The following is a 15,240-nucleotide window of genomic DNA, read 5'->3' on the forward strand; positions in this document are numbered from 1 at the left end:
AAATATCAATGAGACAATTTCAAAACTGATTAATCGGATAGCTTCAGTAATTAATACATTGTACATTGCTATCTCCTTAGTGGTTATCTGTAGTACAAGATGCAGAGAGAATATCCTGTCCAAACACTATTAGCATCTATCTTAAATTGAAATTTCGGTATGCTGTAAATAGGGATCCTGGGTCATTATATTCCATCCAAATGTAGTTATTTTATGACAATTTATTTTAGAAGTTTTACTTTTTCTTTTCTAGATAACTAAGAAACTTATGAAAAATGGCTTTGGTGATCTCGGTGAAATTATTTGCCCATATAGATGGCTCTACTTTTTGTCACTATCATGTTCTTTTAATCTCCTTATTATCTTTTGTCTTGATTACTGCCCATGACAGAGAAAGTCCTAAAAGTGTTCTCATATCAACTCTGTCCTTACTTTGCAAGATTTTTTAGCTACTGTTGGTGCTTTGACTTCCAAACGCATCTAAAATGAGCTTTTTACACTCTTAAAATGATGCCTGGCTTTTGTGACTTTTATGGTAACTGGATGCTGAATCTCCTTATTTATTTATATATTTATTTATTTAGAACAGGATCTTGCTACACAGATCAGACTTATAGTGATCCGCCTGTCTCAACCTCCCCAGCACTGGGATGACAGGCGAGCACCATCATTCCTGGTTTCTGGGCCAGCAAGGCGTGCCCTGGGTTCCAGGGCCAGCAAGGCAGGTGACACCGGGTACAGACCTTGGGTTCTTGTGCTTGCCAGGCAGATGCATATGCCACTGAGGTATCTCTCCAGCCGTGAATCTCTGAAATCTTAATGTGGGAGGAGTTGATACCTTACCAAAATTAAGCATTGCAATCATAAGCATAGTTTGATCGTTCATTCATTGAGCTCTTTTAGTTTTCTGTAGTGGTCTTTTTAGGGCTTAGATCCAAAATGCCCCCCATAATCAGATGTGTTCAGAGATGTGACTTTTGAAGGGTGACTGGGTCTCATAGATGATATCTTCCTCTGAGGATTAATCCACTAAGAAATTCAAGGCTGAATGCGCTGTTTGGAGGTGAGTGTTGGTTGGAGGTAGACCAAAGGGGGTGGGATCTGGAAGGGTAGAGATTCTGGACTCCGTGTTTTTCCCTTTGCTTCCTGGCTGCTTGGAGGTGAACATCTTCTGTCTGCCACACCCTTCCAACATGATGCTTCTGCCTGGGAGTGGGATGACCACAACTGAATCTCTGAATCAAGAGACAAATTAATCCTCTCCACCTTGAAGTTGTGGGTGTCAGGTACTGGGCCATAGCAAACAGCCAGCTGATTAATATAGGCTTGGTGTACCATTTGCCAAGTTTTTCCTAAGTCTGTGATGGTTTTTGATGGCTTAGTAAATGGTATTTTAATATTTAATCTTGCATTTGTTGAATATATAATAAAATATGCAAGCACATGTAATTTTTAATATCACCATTGTTTTTTTCAATAACACAAAATACTTTTTTTTGTAGTTGCTTTCTTGAAGATCTTTAATATTTTTCTGGTACACAATTGTAGATCACAATGTTTTTTACCAGTTTTTATGATTTTACTTTATTTTCTAGTCATACTACATACATCAGATTCAGGAGAATATTGCAAGTAGTGAAAGAACATATTGTTTTCTTGTTTCCAGTGCTAAGGAGAAGGCACTGAAAATTTTATGGATAAGAATGAACTTTTCTGTAGAGTCTGTATGATTGGCCTTCATTGGTTTCAGGAAATCCTCTACATCTAAGTTTTTTGTTGTTGTTGTTTGTTTGTTTGTTTGTTTTTCTGGAACCAGGGATCAAACTCAAAACCTTGTGCTTGCCAGGCACTTTTGCCAATGAGCTATTTCCCCAGCCCTTTATGTCTAAGTTTTTGAGAGATATTTTCATAAATGAATGTTGTATTTCATCAAATGTCTTTTATAGATATATTGTAATGATTTTATAATTTTGTCCTTTGTTCTGCTAATTTATTAATACAATGAAACATTTATGGGATTTTTAGCATGACTGATTTGTCAGAATTGAACAGGATGGGGCCGGCCAGATAGCTCAGCAGACTAAAGCACCTGCTTAGGCAGGTCAGGAGACAAGGGTTTGATCCCTGGCGTACCATGCTGGCCCCACCCCCCGGGCATGCTGAGATGCCAACTGAAAATGGGCATGGTGGCATGTGCCTGTAATCCCAGCTCTTGGGAGGCTGAATACAGGAGGATCACCACAAGTCCAATCTTTGTAGTGAGACCATGTAGACCCTGTCTAAATATATTCTAAGAAAATTGAACAGGATGTATTTAATCTTTTTAAATATAATATTCCGCTTGATTGTTAATAGTTTTAAAAGGTTTGGAGCATGTATTCATGAAAGATGTTTGTCTATAGTATCTTTACTTGTATAGATTTGTTTGCTTTTAGTATCTGGGTTAGTGACTCAAGAAAATTAATTGTCAAGTGATCCTGCTGTGTTTTCTGCAACATTTTGTATAGTGTTGGTATTATTTCTTCCTTTAACATTTGATATAATTCAAGAATGAAGCTATAGGAGACTGGAGCTTCTCTACATGAAGTTGTATGACAATTTAAATCCCTCTAATGATTGATTATATGGGTCTTTACACTTCCTATATTTTCTTGAGTCAAACTGGATAATTTGAATATATTAAGTAGCATAATATTTATTTTAAAACAATCTGAGCAAAGCTATGTTTCAATAAAGAGAATAATTTGTTTGAACTTATTATTAAAGCTAATGCTTTACACATGTTACGTTGTTTTAATTCACATGGTTCCTAAGTTGTTTCCTTTGTTATTTTTAAATTATTTTCACCCAGTGAACACTAGAAGTGTAAATTATGTACTACATTTTTACTTATAAAAGCTATAATCAAATATAATATTTTGACTTTTCCTATATGACAGATCAGAAATTAAGGTCGATTTTCCCTGTTTTTCCTCAAATTTTAACATTTCTTATATTAAATCTGAATTCTAGAAATAACATTATTGGCATTAAGATCTTAAACTTGTTCAATGAAAAAAATCTAAAACTTTACAAAACATATTAAAATGAGGAAGTTAAAATTGGTGATATAAATATCCATTCCGAGAGTAAAAAACGAGTTATCAAGTAAACTCTGACTTGTAGAGCAACTAATTAGTGACAGTAGTGGATAAACAGAAATTTTAATATTCAGGACATAAATGTGTTATTCTGTGAGAGTTATCTTAACAAATGACTGGAGACCACGGGCCTTAAACCCCAGACAGTTACTGTTCAATAGTTCTGGACATTGGCATTCCAAGACCAAGCGGTCAGCAGAGTCGACTTCTCTGGAGACCTGTAAGCCCCGCTCCCTCTTCCCCCTCACTTCATCTTGTATCTTCATCTGGTCTTTCCTCTCTATATTCCTGTCCTCAATTGATTGTTTTATGAGAATACCAGTCACGTCGGACTGGGGTACAATTACATAATCTCATTTTACCTTAATACTTCTGTAAATGTCCTCTGTCCAAGTTCCCTCAACAGTCTGAAGTGCTGAGGATTAGGACGTCAACATGAATTCAAGGGAGGAAAAATGTAGCCCATAAAAGCAGAAAAAGAAAGGGTTGAACAAATAGGTGAACCTCTTATAATGTAAACTAAGAACAAGAGCCATAAATAAAAAGGAATTAAAGAAAGGGATATAATTCTTATAAAATAAATACTTTAAAGATAATATAATCAAAATATGATACCATTTTATATCCAGAATTTCAAAAGTTGTCATGAGGTGGACACATTTCTAAAATCAGTAGTAGATTTTTAAAAAGTTAATTATAATTCACAGTCAATCATCCTCCGTTTTCAAACATAAGTGACAAAGACAACCATGGAGGCTGTTAAAGTATTAATATCCACTCCCTTCTGCCCAGAGATTCCTACCCTGTAGCTGTCAGGAGAACCTAGAATTCTCTGGTTTACCACATTGATGGGAATGCCATTGAGCTGTTCAGAGAAGGCCTGAGAAATATGGGCTTGGTTTTAGTCTGATATTGTGCTTTGTGCTTTCTGTGTTGTGCTTTACTTATCTGTCACAATAATTTGTGTAAGGACTCTTGTTATCATTCTCAATGAATGACACAGAAAGCACAAATTCATAGAATTTTGTGGATTTTAACAAGTTTCCATAGAAATAGAACAGAGCTTGATGGTGTATTAATTTAGTCCATCAACTTCTGTCAAATGGTCTGTGAGTTTGACCTTCCTGCCCTATGCCATGTTTTATTTTACTATAGCAGAAGAAAATGACCATCAAAACTAGTTTCTATTAGTTCACTGAAAGGAATGGCTGTTGCTTATATTGTGTGATCAATTTCCATGCCTGTATCTGTAGTGTGGCCAACTAATCTGAACACAACAATATGCAATAAAATAAACATTGTTAATTTCCTATCATCTTGTGTTTTTTTGTTTGTTCGTTTGTTTTGTTTTTGCACTACCGGGGATTGAACTCAGGTCCTTGAACTTGCCAGACAAGTGCTTATTCTACTGAGCTATCTCCCCAGGCCTATCTATCATCTTGTCTTAAAAATCTGCATCGTTCTTATTGGGTTTTCTCTTTAAAATGAAACAAATCACAACATTATATATAGAATTCACTTTTATTTTCTTTTTTGAAATTTTTATTAGTTTTCTGCTAATGAAGGATTCATTTAGCCTACTTTGTTTGAAGTTCAACTGAACTGAAAGTTAATTAACGTAGACACAGATGTCAGCAGAGGAAAAGGAACTTGCCTTATAGGCATTTATGCCCCTCTACCCTTATGGAGCTACTTTACTCTGTTTTCCTGTGCCATCAACTCATGTTCCCAAATAATATCTAGAGTCCAATTTGGATCCACAGAAAACATGGGCATCCCTTTCACATCAGACTCAGTTTGGAACAATTGAGACCATCTTTGATTTCTTACAATGCCAGTTCCATTAAAGTACTTTGTCCTTTGGCATTATGCCTTGAATCGCTAGGGCAGCTGCATTTCTAGCTTTCTTTTGAAGATACCTCTAAAGTACATGGGTAGACATAAGCATCTGCCACTCTCCAAATGACCTTCAGTGGAAAGAGAAAGGGCAAGGCATCTGCTTCTTTCTTTCTGTAAAACTTTTAAAAGATATTCTTTTTTTCTTGTGGTTCTTATCTTGGAGAAATGAATAATTCTGCATTAAGTATTCCCCTGAAAAGATTTTTCCTTTGTACAACTATGATTATTTTCTCAATATACATTTTGTGCTTGGTATTTGCAGAAGGGATTTTACCATGGCAAATGAAGCAGCATGTATCCTGTTCCACTTCAAAATGCTTCTTCAAGCATACATGTCACTTGTAATAATATGGTTAGATGTTCAACATATGGATAATTTAGATTTGGAAACCCCTCAAAGAAGAGGCATAAATAGATATGGCACTGACCTTTATAACACTTTAGTCTGTACTGAAGACAAGGTGAAGAAACTGGTGGTTTTACACCATTTTTAAAATTATATGCAACATTATATTAAATCAAAAGATGAAAATAAAGGAGCGAATTCCAAGACTGGGCAAAATAGTGATGACCCATTGAAGTCTTTGTATTGTGCCCATTAATGTCTGCTTCTGGCCAGCATGGCCACTCCCAAAGTCCCCATGTGTCAGCTTTTCCTGTGGATAGCACCAGCATTTTAAATTATGCTTCATGGAACTTAAGTTCTGGAGGACATGAGTATGTCTTATGTGCAGAAAGGGACAAGACTTCACAAGCACTGTGCCTTACTTACATGCATCATAACCACCAGATAGTTTTACTTTTCCAGAGCCACTGTAACAAAGTACCCAAAACTGGGGAACTTAAAAAATAGAAACTCATCTTCTCACAGTTTTAGAAGCTAAAAGTCTAAAGTCAACTATGGCAGAGACATTCGTTGATACTCAAGGGAGAATCTGTCCTTGTCTTTTCTAGCAACTGTGTTTCCAGCAAGACATGTTTCTGGGGGTTTGCAGATAATCATGGCTACATTTGTTTAGCTGGCTTCTTCCTATGTGTTATTGCATCGTCTTCCCTTAAGGACATCTGTGTCTCTGTCCAAAACTCCCCTTTCTATAAAGATGTAATGGATGCTGTGGGACTAGAATTCACAGTACGGATCCCATTTGAACTTGGTTGCTTCTGTGAAGACATACTTCCCACCTGAGATGATGTTCAGAGTTACCGAATACTGGAACTTCAATGTCATCTTTCTCAGTGGGGCGCTTGGGACGGCCCATAGAATAGCCATATTGGGCTCACTTTGAAGGATCTTCATTTCTGAGAGTGAATCATCACTACTATGGTCATCAGAGTCACAGTAATATTTCCTAGAATGCACTTTGTGGAATTCTAGAGAGCATCTGAACTTCAGGGTCACCTATGGACAGAATCATAAAACTAGAAAACTCTTCTACTGGTTATAAAGAATATTCTTACAAATAAGTATCCTGGACTTCCAATCACTTGAGAACTTGGGGAACAATCCCAAATAGAGTTTGTTGTTACTGTTGACACTGTCTTTCATTAAGAGGGATTTTGTTTTTTCACTTGAATGAGGTCCTGCTAATACTGGTTTTAACTACAGGATGGCCATTAAGAATTTTCGACTGATCTAATTGAGAAGGCCTACTTGGAGGAAAACAAAAATGATTTTAAAGAAGTAGGCTACTTTAATTAGAATTAATCACAATTATAGCACAGTTTTTGTTGCTCTTTTAGCAGGCACTTTTAATATGTCCAATAGTAAATTGTATCATTGATCTACTTTTTCAATTCCTTGTTTTGTTCCTATTAGGATATACATTCGAACCTCTATCATGGCTTCACTGCTTGATTGTACTTCTGCCTCTGGATTTCAGGCTTAGACATGGGACTTCTTTTGCCCAGTGGAATATTAATGCAATAAAACATGAAAAGGCTTAAATTACTGTTTTTATTATATATATATATATATATATATATATATATATATAACAATTTGTATATAATAATTATTTTTTGTTTGGGGGACATAATTCAGATAGCCACAACTTCCATATAAGGAGATGAGTGAACCTGAATGCAACTGTATGCTACCTGTAGTTGAATTTCAATTTCAGCAGAATCTAGCACAAATCAGCTAAATTTTAGCTATTTTACCTATGTACAAATAAAACAAACAAATCTACAGTCTTTTGCTACTGAGAATTTTTTGGTGTCGGGTAGCACAACATTATTTTACAAAACATCAACTGATAAACTGAGTGTAGGTATGTACCCTTCACTATTTTGTGAAAACCTACCCATTGACCACATTTTGTTCAAGTCTGCATTTCCTGAGCTTGGATCTGGGATATATATGTCCTCAAATATGATTGATGTATGAATATTGAGTGCATACATGACATTCAAAGGTGTCTGGGTTGAACATAGGAAGCATGTTTATTGTGGCAAATCAGGTAGAATTTAGAATCACTAGAATATTCCTTTACTTTTGAGAAAGATGATACATTTTTAGGCTAAAAACAGGAAATTATTCTGATCCAATCACAGGCAAAACCACAAGGTCTTGAACAAAACAAAACTTTCCAATCTAATGTTGAGTAAATCAGATGGCAGTATAAGGTTGAACTTCCTGTTTGTTTGGGAGTATTTTCTTTTTCTCATTACATGGATATCTCTTACATAAAAAGCAAACTGAATATTTTCCTTCTAACTGCAACTGCTTGAATTTCCTTACAAGTGAGTTACTTCTTGTTTACATACACTGTCCCCATTAATGATTAGTATACACTATCTGGTTTTTTAGAGTTATTGTGTTCTAAATAATTATGAGTACAATATCATTCATTAATATTTTCTAAGGTCAGTGTGGAATTGCAAATACTATGGATAGACTTAGAGACCTGGAAATTTAAAAGTTGAAATGTCTACTTAGTATTCTCTTCTCTGTGACAGTGTCATCTGAGGTCTAGGGTCTAAAAATAAGTGTGTGTGTGTGTGTGTGTGTGTGTGTGTGTGTGTGTGTAAGCTTCTGTTTGCTTAATTTTCTTCTGTACCATGTGGGATGCTGAATCAATCTGAGAACAACTGACATCCCTAGATAAAGATGATTAAGGCCAAAATTTAATCAATAAATACTTTTATCTCAGCAACACACGTCTTTCACCTTTAAAAAATTATTTGCATCAATATCTATTCTCATCTAGTCACAGAATAAATAAGACCAAGCTGTTTGGAGAGTCAGAAAAATAGAAGAAAAGTCGCAATTTTGAATGTCAAAAAGTGCCACTATCCAAGATTCAATTGTGGAAATTTCCTTGTTTATAGAATGCCACAAGACTGCATACCATGCTAATGTAATTGCTTACATTAATTCTGTATGCATATGTATTTGATGTTTTAGGAGAAAAAGTTCAAACTAAATCCAAGAACATGATTGACAAGATAACAAAATAAAGTGTCTGATGAAAGGTTCATTATATAATTGAAAATCGGAGCGCCTTCACACACAAAGAAATGAATCTTTAATGACAATTCTTTCACAATTGATTTATTTCTATCTCTGTATATTAATGACTAAAATGCATTTTGAGGTCAAAGATTTTGTTTATTTTAGGTCTGTTATATGTGAAAACTCTGGAGTAGTGATTGAAAATTCATGAAAAGACAGTTTTATAAATGCTTTTTATTTCACTTATTTGGTACAGGGTCTCGCTATGCACATCAGACTCTTAGATCCTCCTGTCTCAGCCTCCCCAGTACTAGGATTACAATTGTACACTACCATGCTTGGGGTTCTGGGGACTGCCACCTCATGTGGTACCGGATATCAAACTCGGGACCTTGCGCTTGCCAGGAAGGCACTTAAACCACTGAGCCATCTCCCCAGCCCTATAAATGCTATTTTAATTTTAACTAGCTAGAACAAAGAATGTCTTCCTTGAGCGTTTTAAGTAAAGTAAGTGTGCATAATGTCTAAGAAAGAAATGTTGGCTCCACTGTCTTCAAAGACCTGAATGAGACAACCCGAGCAGCTGAAACCAAATCTTAGCCTGGACCACACAGTCTTTGATAATCATCTCAGAGGGGGCTTTTGAATGGAATTGTAATATATTCAGGGGAAGCCTGGTGATTAGAAAGTGAAAACTTTCCTGTAAGAAATTATGCAATATGTGTACAAAGTTTTCTGCTATCTGAATCTCTCTCTCTCTCTCTCTCTCTCTCTCTCTCTCTCTCTCTCTCTCTCTCTCTCTCTGAATTAATAAGCTAGTCTTGGTGGACATTCTTAACATTTGACTGAACTTTATCTTTTGTATTGTTCTCCTGTAGCATAAATGACAATTTTTCAAAGGTCATCCAATTATTTTTAAAGGGAACAAGACTAAGTCAGCAAGTACATCATCTGTTCTTAGAAACACATCTTGGATAAAGGGGGCGCCAATTCCATGAGGCCACAGCAGCAGCTGCATCTGTAATCTTGGAGTCAAGAGGAAGGTGGATCCAAGTGAAAAGAGACCTTCTGCATCCAATAACTTCATATTTAATGCTAAATACTGAAGAGTCTTAGTGTGTGTGCATGTATGTCTCTTTATATATGTGTTTTACAGTAAGACTGCTAATTTTCTTATAGTGTGCCATGGACCCTTACAAGCTCATTTAAATGAATTAAGTACCACCTTCTTTAATACATATTTTAAAAATATAACTTTTTGTGGTTAGGATTATCAAACAAAATAAACATAACATAAATATTTATAGAATTGGTGATATTAAAATTTCAAGTCTTTTGTAAGTTATTTGTAGAAAACTTTCTGCTTCCTTTCTTCATGCCTTTCTTTCTTTTTCTTTATAAGGAAAACATTTGCTTTTCATGTGGCTGTCACATTAATTCCATGTTTGTTTCAGTTTGAAAGTCCACACTGAAAATCCCCCTTTCTCTTCTAGGCCAAATAACACCATCATCAACTTAGGAACAAAGAGATCACACCAAAGATCACTTGGATGCAAGCCGTAAACAGTTCTGAACTTTTAAAATGAAAGTATGCACTTTGCACTATAAGAGATACATGTTATTCACACCCATGAGCTTAATTTACTTGCCTTTTCATGCCTGCTTTATATAGGATTTGACAAATCTTTACAGTAAGAACCTTTCCTTCTTTTCTTAAACTGAGATGAGGGCTATGCTATATGCTGCACAATTACGGGCTTTCTGTGCCTAATACAGTTCTCAGAAAGAAGTCAGAGAAATGGGAATCTGAGCAAATACAGAAGAAAAAGTGGAATGTAAAAGGAGCTGGGAATAAAGCTACAACAATTTTGTGTGTGCAAAACTATGGATGTAGGCAGGGCTGGCCTCTATTTATATTCATTATCAAAAATTAGGAAAATCTTGTTATTCATTTTATTGACTAACAATAAATAGTGCTTACATGGGTGGTATGATAGCAGTCGTTATCACCAGCAATCCACTAATCATCAAGCATTATCATTGTGTACTTTAATTCTGTGCTCATTTGTAAACAACAGATAATTCTTTTTCATAAGTAGTGTCGAGGGTGTCAACCAATAACCATCAAATCTTACACAGACTCACATCAAATACTAGCAATATTGAAAACTTTACATTTTCACAATACTAAATCATACGATGGTGGTGATAGTTATTTTGAAACTGGTAGAGATAAGCTTATGATTATTAATAATTATCTGCATATGATTTAAGACCTCGTACTAAATTATAAATTCATTTTCATTAGTAGTGCTAATCAAGAACATGCAGCATAAATTGTTAAGAGATATCAGAAATGCCTGTAGAGTTAGAGAACAGTGTAGTGAGTACACACTGTCAATCTCCTAAGCCTCAATTTTGCAATACTCTGTGATTTCATCTACTGTTATCTTCTCCCTGACTGTATTAGCTAAATGCCAAAGAAGCTATGGATTACTGGTAAGTTAAATTTGTTATATAAACTTCAAAGCTAAAACAACACTCAAAGGAGGAAACAACAATGCTGTATATTCAAACGCCTCACATACCATGACTTATTACTAGATTTTCATTTGAGCAAATGACAGTGTCTCAGAGAAGAAGCCATGAGACCTGGCTTATGCCCACAGCAAATTCTGACTTTTCCATGTAGCATAATTCTATACTAGAACATTTTAATATAGAATTCCATCATATTTCTTTCTGTCTCCAGATGACATTCCGGCCTTTTCCTTGGCATTTTAAACTCCCTATAACAAGTTAGCATTTTCTCTGGCTGAGGGAAAGGTCCTTAGTTACCTAGTTGATTGTTTTTCTTTCTTTTAAAAATATGAGTGGTTTGAAACATTTCCGAGGGCCTGACTATCGTCCAAGTTCTCAGCTAGTACTCCATGCGCTGATGATGGGAAACAAGGGTACACTGACCATTCTGCTCCCGCTGCACGCCTGCAGCCAGGAGGTCTGGCTCTCCGAGGCTGATGTCGTTGAGCCTGGTCCCGAGACACTCCATGCAGAGGTGCTTGCACCACTCCTCCGCCTCCAGCTCTGAAAGGAGAATGTGAGTTATGGGCATGTTTGAAAATACCACCATGTAACCTAATAGGCTATATAGGCTATATAATTAATAAGCACTAATAAAAAATTTTAAAACATTGAGAACATGTGTCAGAGTCAATAAATCTCCAAGGGAAAGAGAAAGGTAACGCTTCTTGAACTATTTTTCCTAGTAATTAGCAAGAGTTAAACAAAAACTACACTCAGGAAGAGAAAATAAAATGCCCATTATTTCCCATTTTTGACTTAGCACTGATAAGTTGTTTTAAATTACCCCTGCACTTTATTTTACTACAGGAAATAATCAGTGAATATTTGTTTCCCTTTAAAAATATTTTAGATTAATTTAACTCTTGGGTTGTAAGTACTTAGAAAAACTTTAAATATAAAATAGGTTGGGCCAAATAGCTCAGTGGTTTAAAGTGCCTGAAAGCTGGTGCAGAAGCTGGGGGTTTGATCCCCAGGCCTGCCATGCTGGCCCCGCTCCCTGGGTGTGCTGAGAAGGCAATTGAGATTGGGCATGGTGGCATGAACCTGTAATCCCAGCTCTTCAGAGGCTGTAAACAGGTGAACTACTATGAGTCCATAGTGAGACCCTGAACACCCTGTAGACCCTTCCCTTAAAAAATGCAAAAATAAATAAATATAAAAATAAAATAAAAAATTTGTGATTATTTGAAAACATTAGACTAGATTAAGCAAGTGAGTGTGCCCCTAATTGGGATTTAGAATTGCATGGACTGAAGATCTGATCTCTAAGTCATTTTGATTTTAATGTATAATGGATCACCCTATAACACACTTCCTTTCTCAATATCAAAAGATGGACTGTTTTTTTTTTTTTTTTAAAGAAAGGGGTAGGTCCTTAAAAGAATCCATCCTCTTTGGAAAATTCCAAATCCAAAGACATGGATTCTAATTTTAATTCTAAAACATTGATTTGATAATTATTGTCTCAACTATAATTACCTCCCCACTTCTTTATATTTACAAGAACTTTTCTTTGCTTGGAACACTTGAGCATCTTATCATCCCTTAGAACTCTGCAGTGTTCGGGTCCCTAAACATCAGCGAAGCAGACTCTAAACAAACTCCCTGTGTATGGAGTCAGATGGTGCTTGGAATTATATTTGCATTCTATATCACATCATTGGTTATCATTATGATATTAGAACAAGGTCTTGTAGATATTTTACTATGCAACTGTAAAGGAGATCAGCATGAAGTTTAATATTTTGGGGTAAACTCTAGTGTCACTTTACAGAAGTTGTATCAGAACTTCTGCATTGACCCTTGCCCACAGAAACCTTTGACTTTTCCATGTAGCATAATTCTATACCAGAACATTTTAATATAGAGTTCCATCATCTTTCTTTCTGTCTCCAGATGACATTCCGGCCTTTCCCTTGGCATTTTAAACTCCCTATAAAAAGTTATCTATGACAGGTTTCGTGACTACAGGAATTTGAATATTAAGTGTTCTCCTACATGGTCAACACGAACAAACCTGGGCTATGCTTCCTTTCTGAGTTTCATCATAAGGTCTTAGTATCAAAAGTAAGTTTGATCACTGCAATGTTAAAATAAACATTATTTACTTTTAGACCTTTCAAGACTGTAAGATCCTATTATACTGTTATAAAGCAGAAAGAATGCATCATTCCCCCATAAGGGGGATTTCAACAAAAACAATAGTCCCAACATTCCACTCTGAAGAAAAAATTTTCATTACTTAAGCTACTGTCTGCCTATTTCTGGGAATGTCCTCTCAGTGATGTGAGTAACATTATTTTAAGTCAAGAATCAGAGAGATTATTACAAAAGCCTGACTCATTCAAGTGAAGTCAGAGGCCAGGAACTGACTCCTTGGGCATTTCCCAGGACCCAAGAAATACTCTTTTGTAAATACAAGGCATTAATATAATAACTCTGTGCTTGCTGAGGTCTATGGCTTTCTCTAAGGTGAAAGATCTTTTTTCTTGTACAGAGGGAATCCCACACTTCATTAAAAATATTTCAGAAGCAAATAGCAGCATATATTTAAAATATTTTCATTGGATAAAGACATTTTAATTTATAAAATTCATAAAAGTTTGAAAGCTTATCTAACAGCAAAGCAAAATCTTACAGATTAAGCTTATTTATATGTTCTATACTGTATTTAGAAATTTAAATTTACTGCTGAAGGAGATAATATGATTATATCTTCCTTTTAATTCTTATCAATTTGAATTTTTGAGGACTTTACTGTTTAAAATCACAATTGATTAGTATCTCATTAGCATTATTCTACCTAACAGTATTTTAAGTTTGCCATAGAAAGAGATGAGAATGCTATTTGGGATAAAAATAAAAATGTGAAGTATGCCAAGCACCTCGGCACCAGTGTGGCCTGCAAAGAGCAAATCAGTGTGTGTCTGGAGGTTGTAGAAATACATCCTCCATTCCCTCTTTCTGCACATTCTTACATCCTAGTATTTATTGAGACGAAGAAAGAGTCTTAGAGTAAGGGGCTTCTGTGAAACTGGTGCTAACTTTCAAGTAGACCTAAAGCTAAATGCTAAATTTCTGTAAGGACAGAAAACCAGCAGGCTTCCTACCAGTACAACATGAGGTATCACGGACTTGACCTGACAGAGAGATGTTTCCTGTAGTTACCTTGGGAACTGCAGTGTGCTAACATCTTAGGAGTGCAGTAACTCAGAAATGGCCAGAATAATGAAAAACAGAACACACCATCGCCATAAAGACTGACCTATAAACTATTTCAGGAAGAGAGAGAAAAAGAACAAGAGAGATATCTTTGCAACTCAGAATTGATCAAGGATTTGCTCCTTTTAAAAATAGAGTCATCATCAACATCTGCTAAGTACTGTGCTAGGTGGCTGTCTAAAAAACACACAATTCCTGCTCTCAATAACCTCAGAATGAAAGGAGTGGATGGATGAGTTTGGTCTGCGATGATCCAAAGGCTGCTAGCTGGGCCAGGAAAGAACTGAGCATGAATGAAAAGGGCTCTGTCAGGTGGAAGATGATCAGAGCAAGGACCTACAGAGCAGGCAGGCTAGTGAGGAAGTATGTTCGTGAGGGGTGTGTGAATGAGTGAGCGGGCCGGTGTGCATGTGTGCGGGTGTGCAGGGGAGTGCACCTGAGTGTGTGTGTCCATGAGTTTGTGAGTTTGCATCTACGTGGCAATGTGTAGGACAAGCAGGGAGGCCAGAGACAGGGTAGAGAAAAGCATCTGCAGGGCAGGGAGAGGGACATTTGTTTCTAATAGCCAGTGCAAGCTCTGAGTTCACACAGTAAACTTTGAAAAACAGCACTCAAGTCATTTTTTTTTTCATGGTTTGCTAGTATTTGATTCAATCAGAGGTTCCCTGAACTTGCATCTCAGAAGTGTGAACCTTGGTAGTCCACATATTTGAGGCAGAGAAGATGAGTCTTTCGAGTTATTTATTATACATGGCTTTGGTTTCCTTAATCTCTTTTTAATAATCATCTTTCAAAGAATTACAGCTATGCATTTCATTTTTTCTTCCTTAGGCAACTGCTAGGTATTGAAGTCTTCTTAACCTTTATTCAGTGTTAATGTGTTTTGCCCTATCATTACCTAGCTAGTCCTTGTCTCAGAATTATCCTCCTCCTCCTCCTCCT

General features: G+C 36.1%; 1 protein-coding gene across 1 annotated transcript in view; it reads right to left on the bottom strand.

Moving 5' to 3' along the window:
• Dok6 (docking protein 6) overlaps window positions 1-15,240 on the bottom strand; it is a 472,679-nt gene that overhangs the window by 182,009 nt on the left and 275,430 nt on the right. The window contains exon 4 of the mRNA XM_004647161.2: window positions 11,458-11,577. Coding sequence (XP_004647218.1) covers window positions 11,458-11,577 — 120 coding nt within the window. The remainder of the gene's footprint in view (window positions 1-11,457; window positions 11,578-15,240) is intronic.

The sequence above is a fragment of the Octodon degus genome, unplaced genomic scaffold (genome assembly GCF_000260255.1).
Source record: "Octodon degus isolate 3935 unplaced genomic scaffold, OctDeg1.0 scaffold00289, whole genome shotgun sequence".
In the NCBI taxonomy this organism is placed as follows: domain Eukaryota; kingdom Metazoa; phylum Chordata; class Mammalia; order Rodentia; family Octodontidae; genus Octodon; species Octodon degus.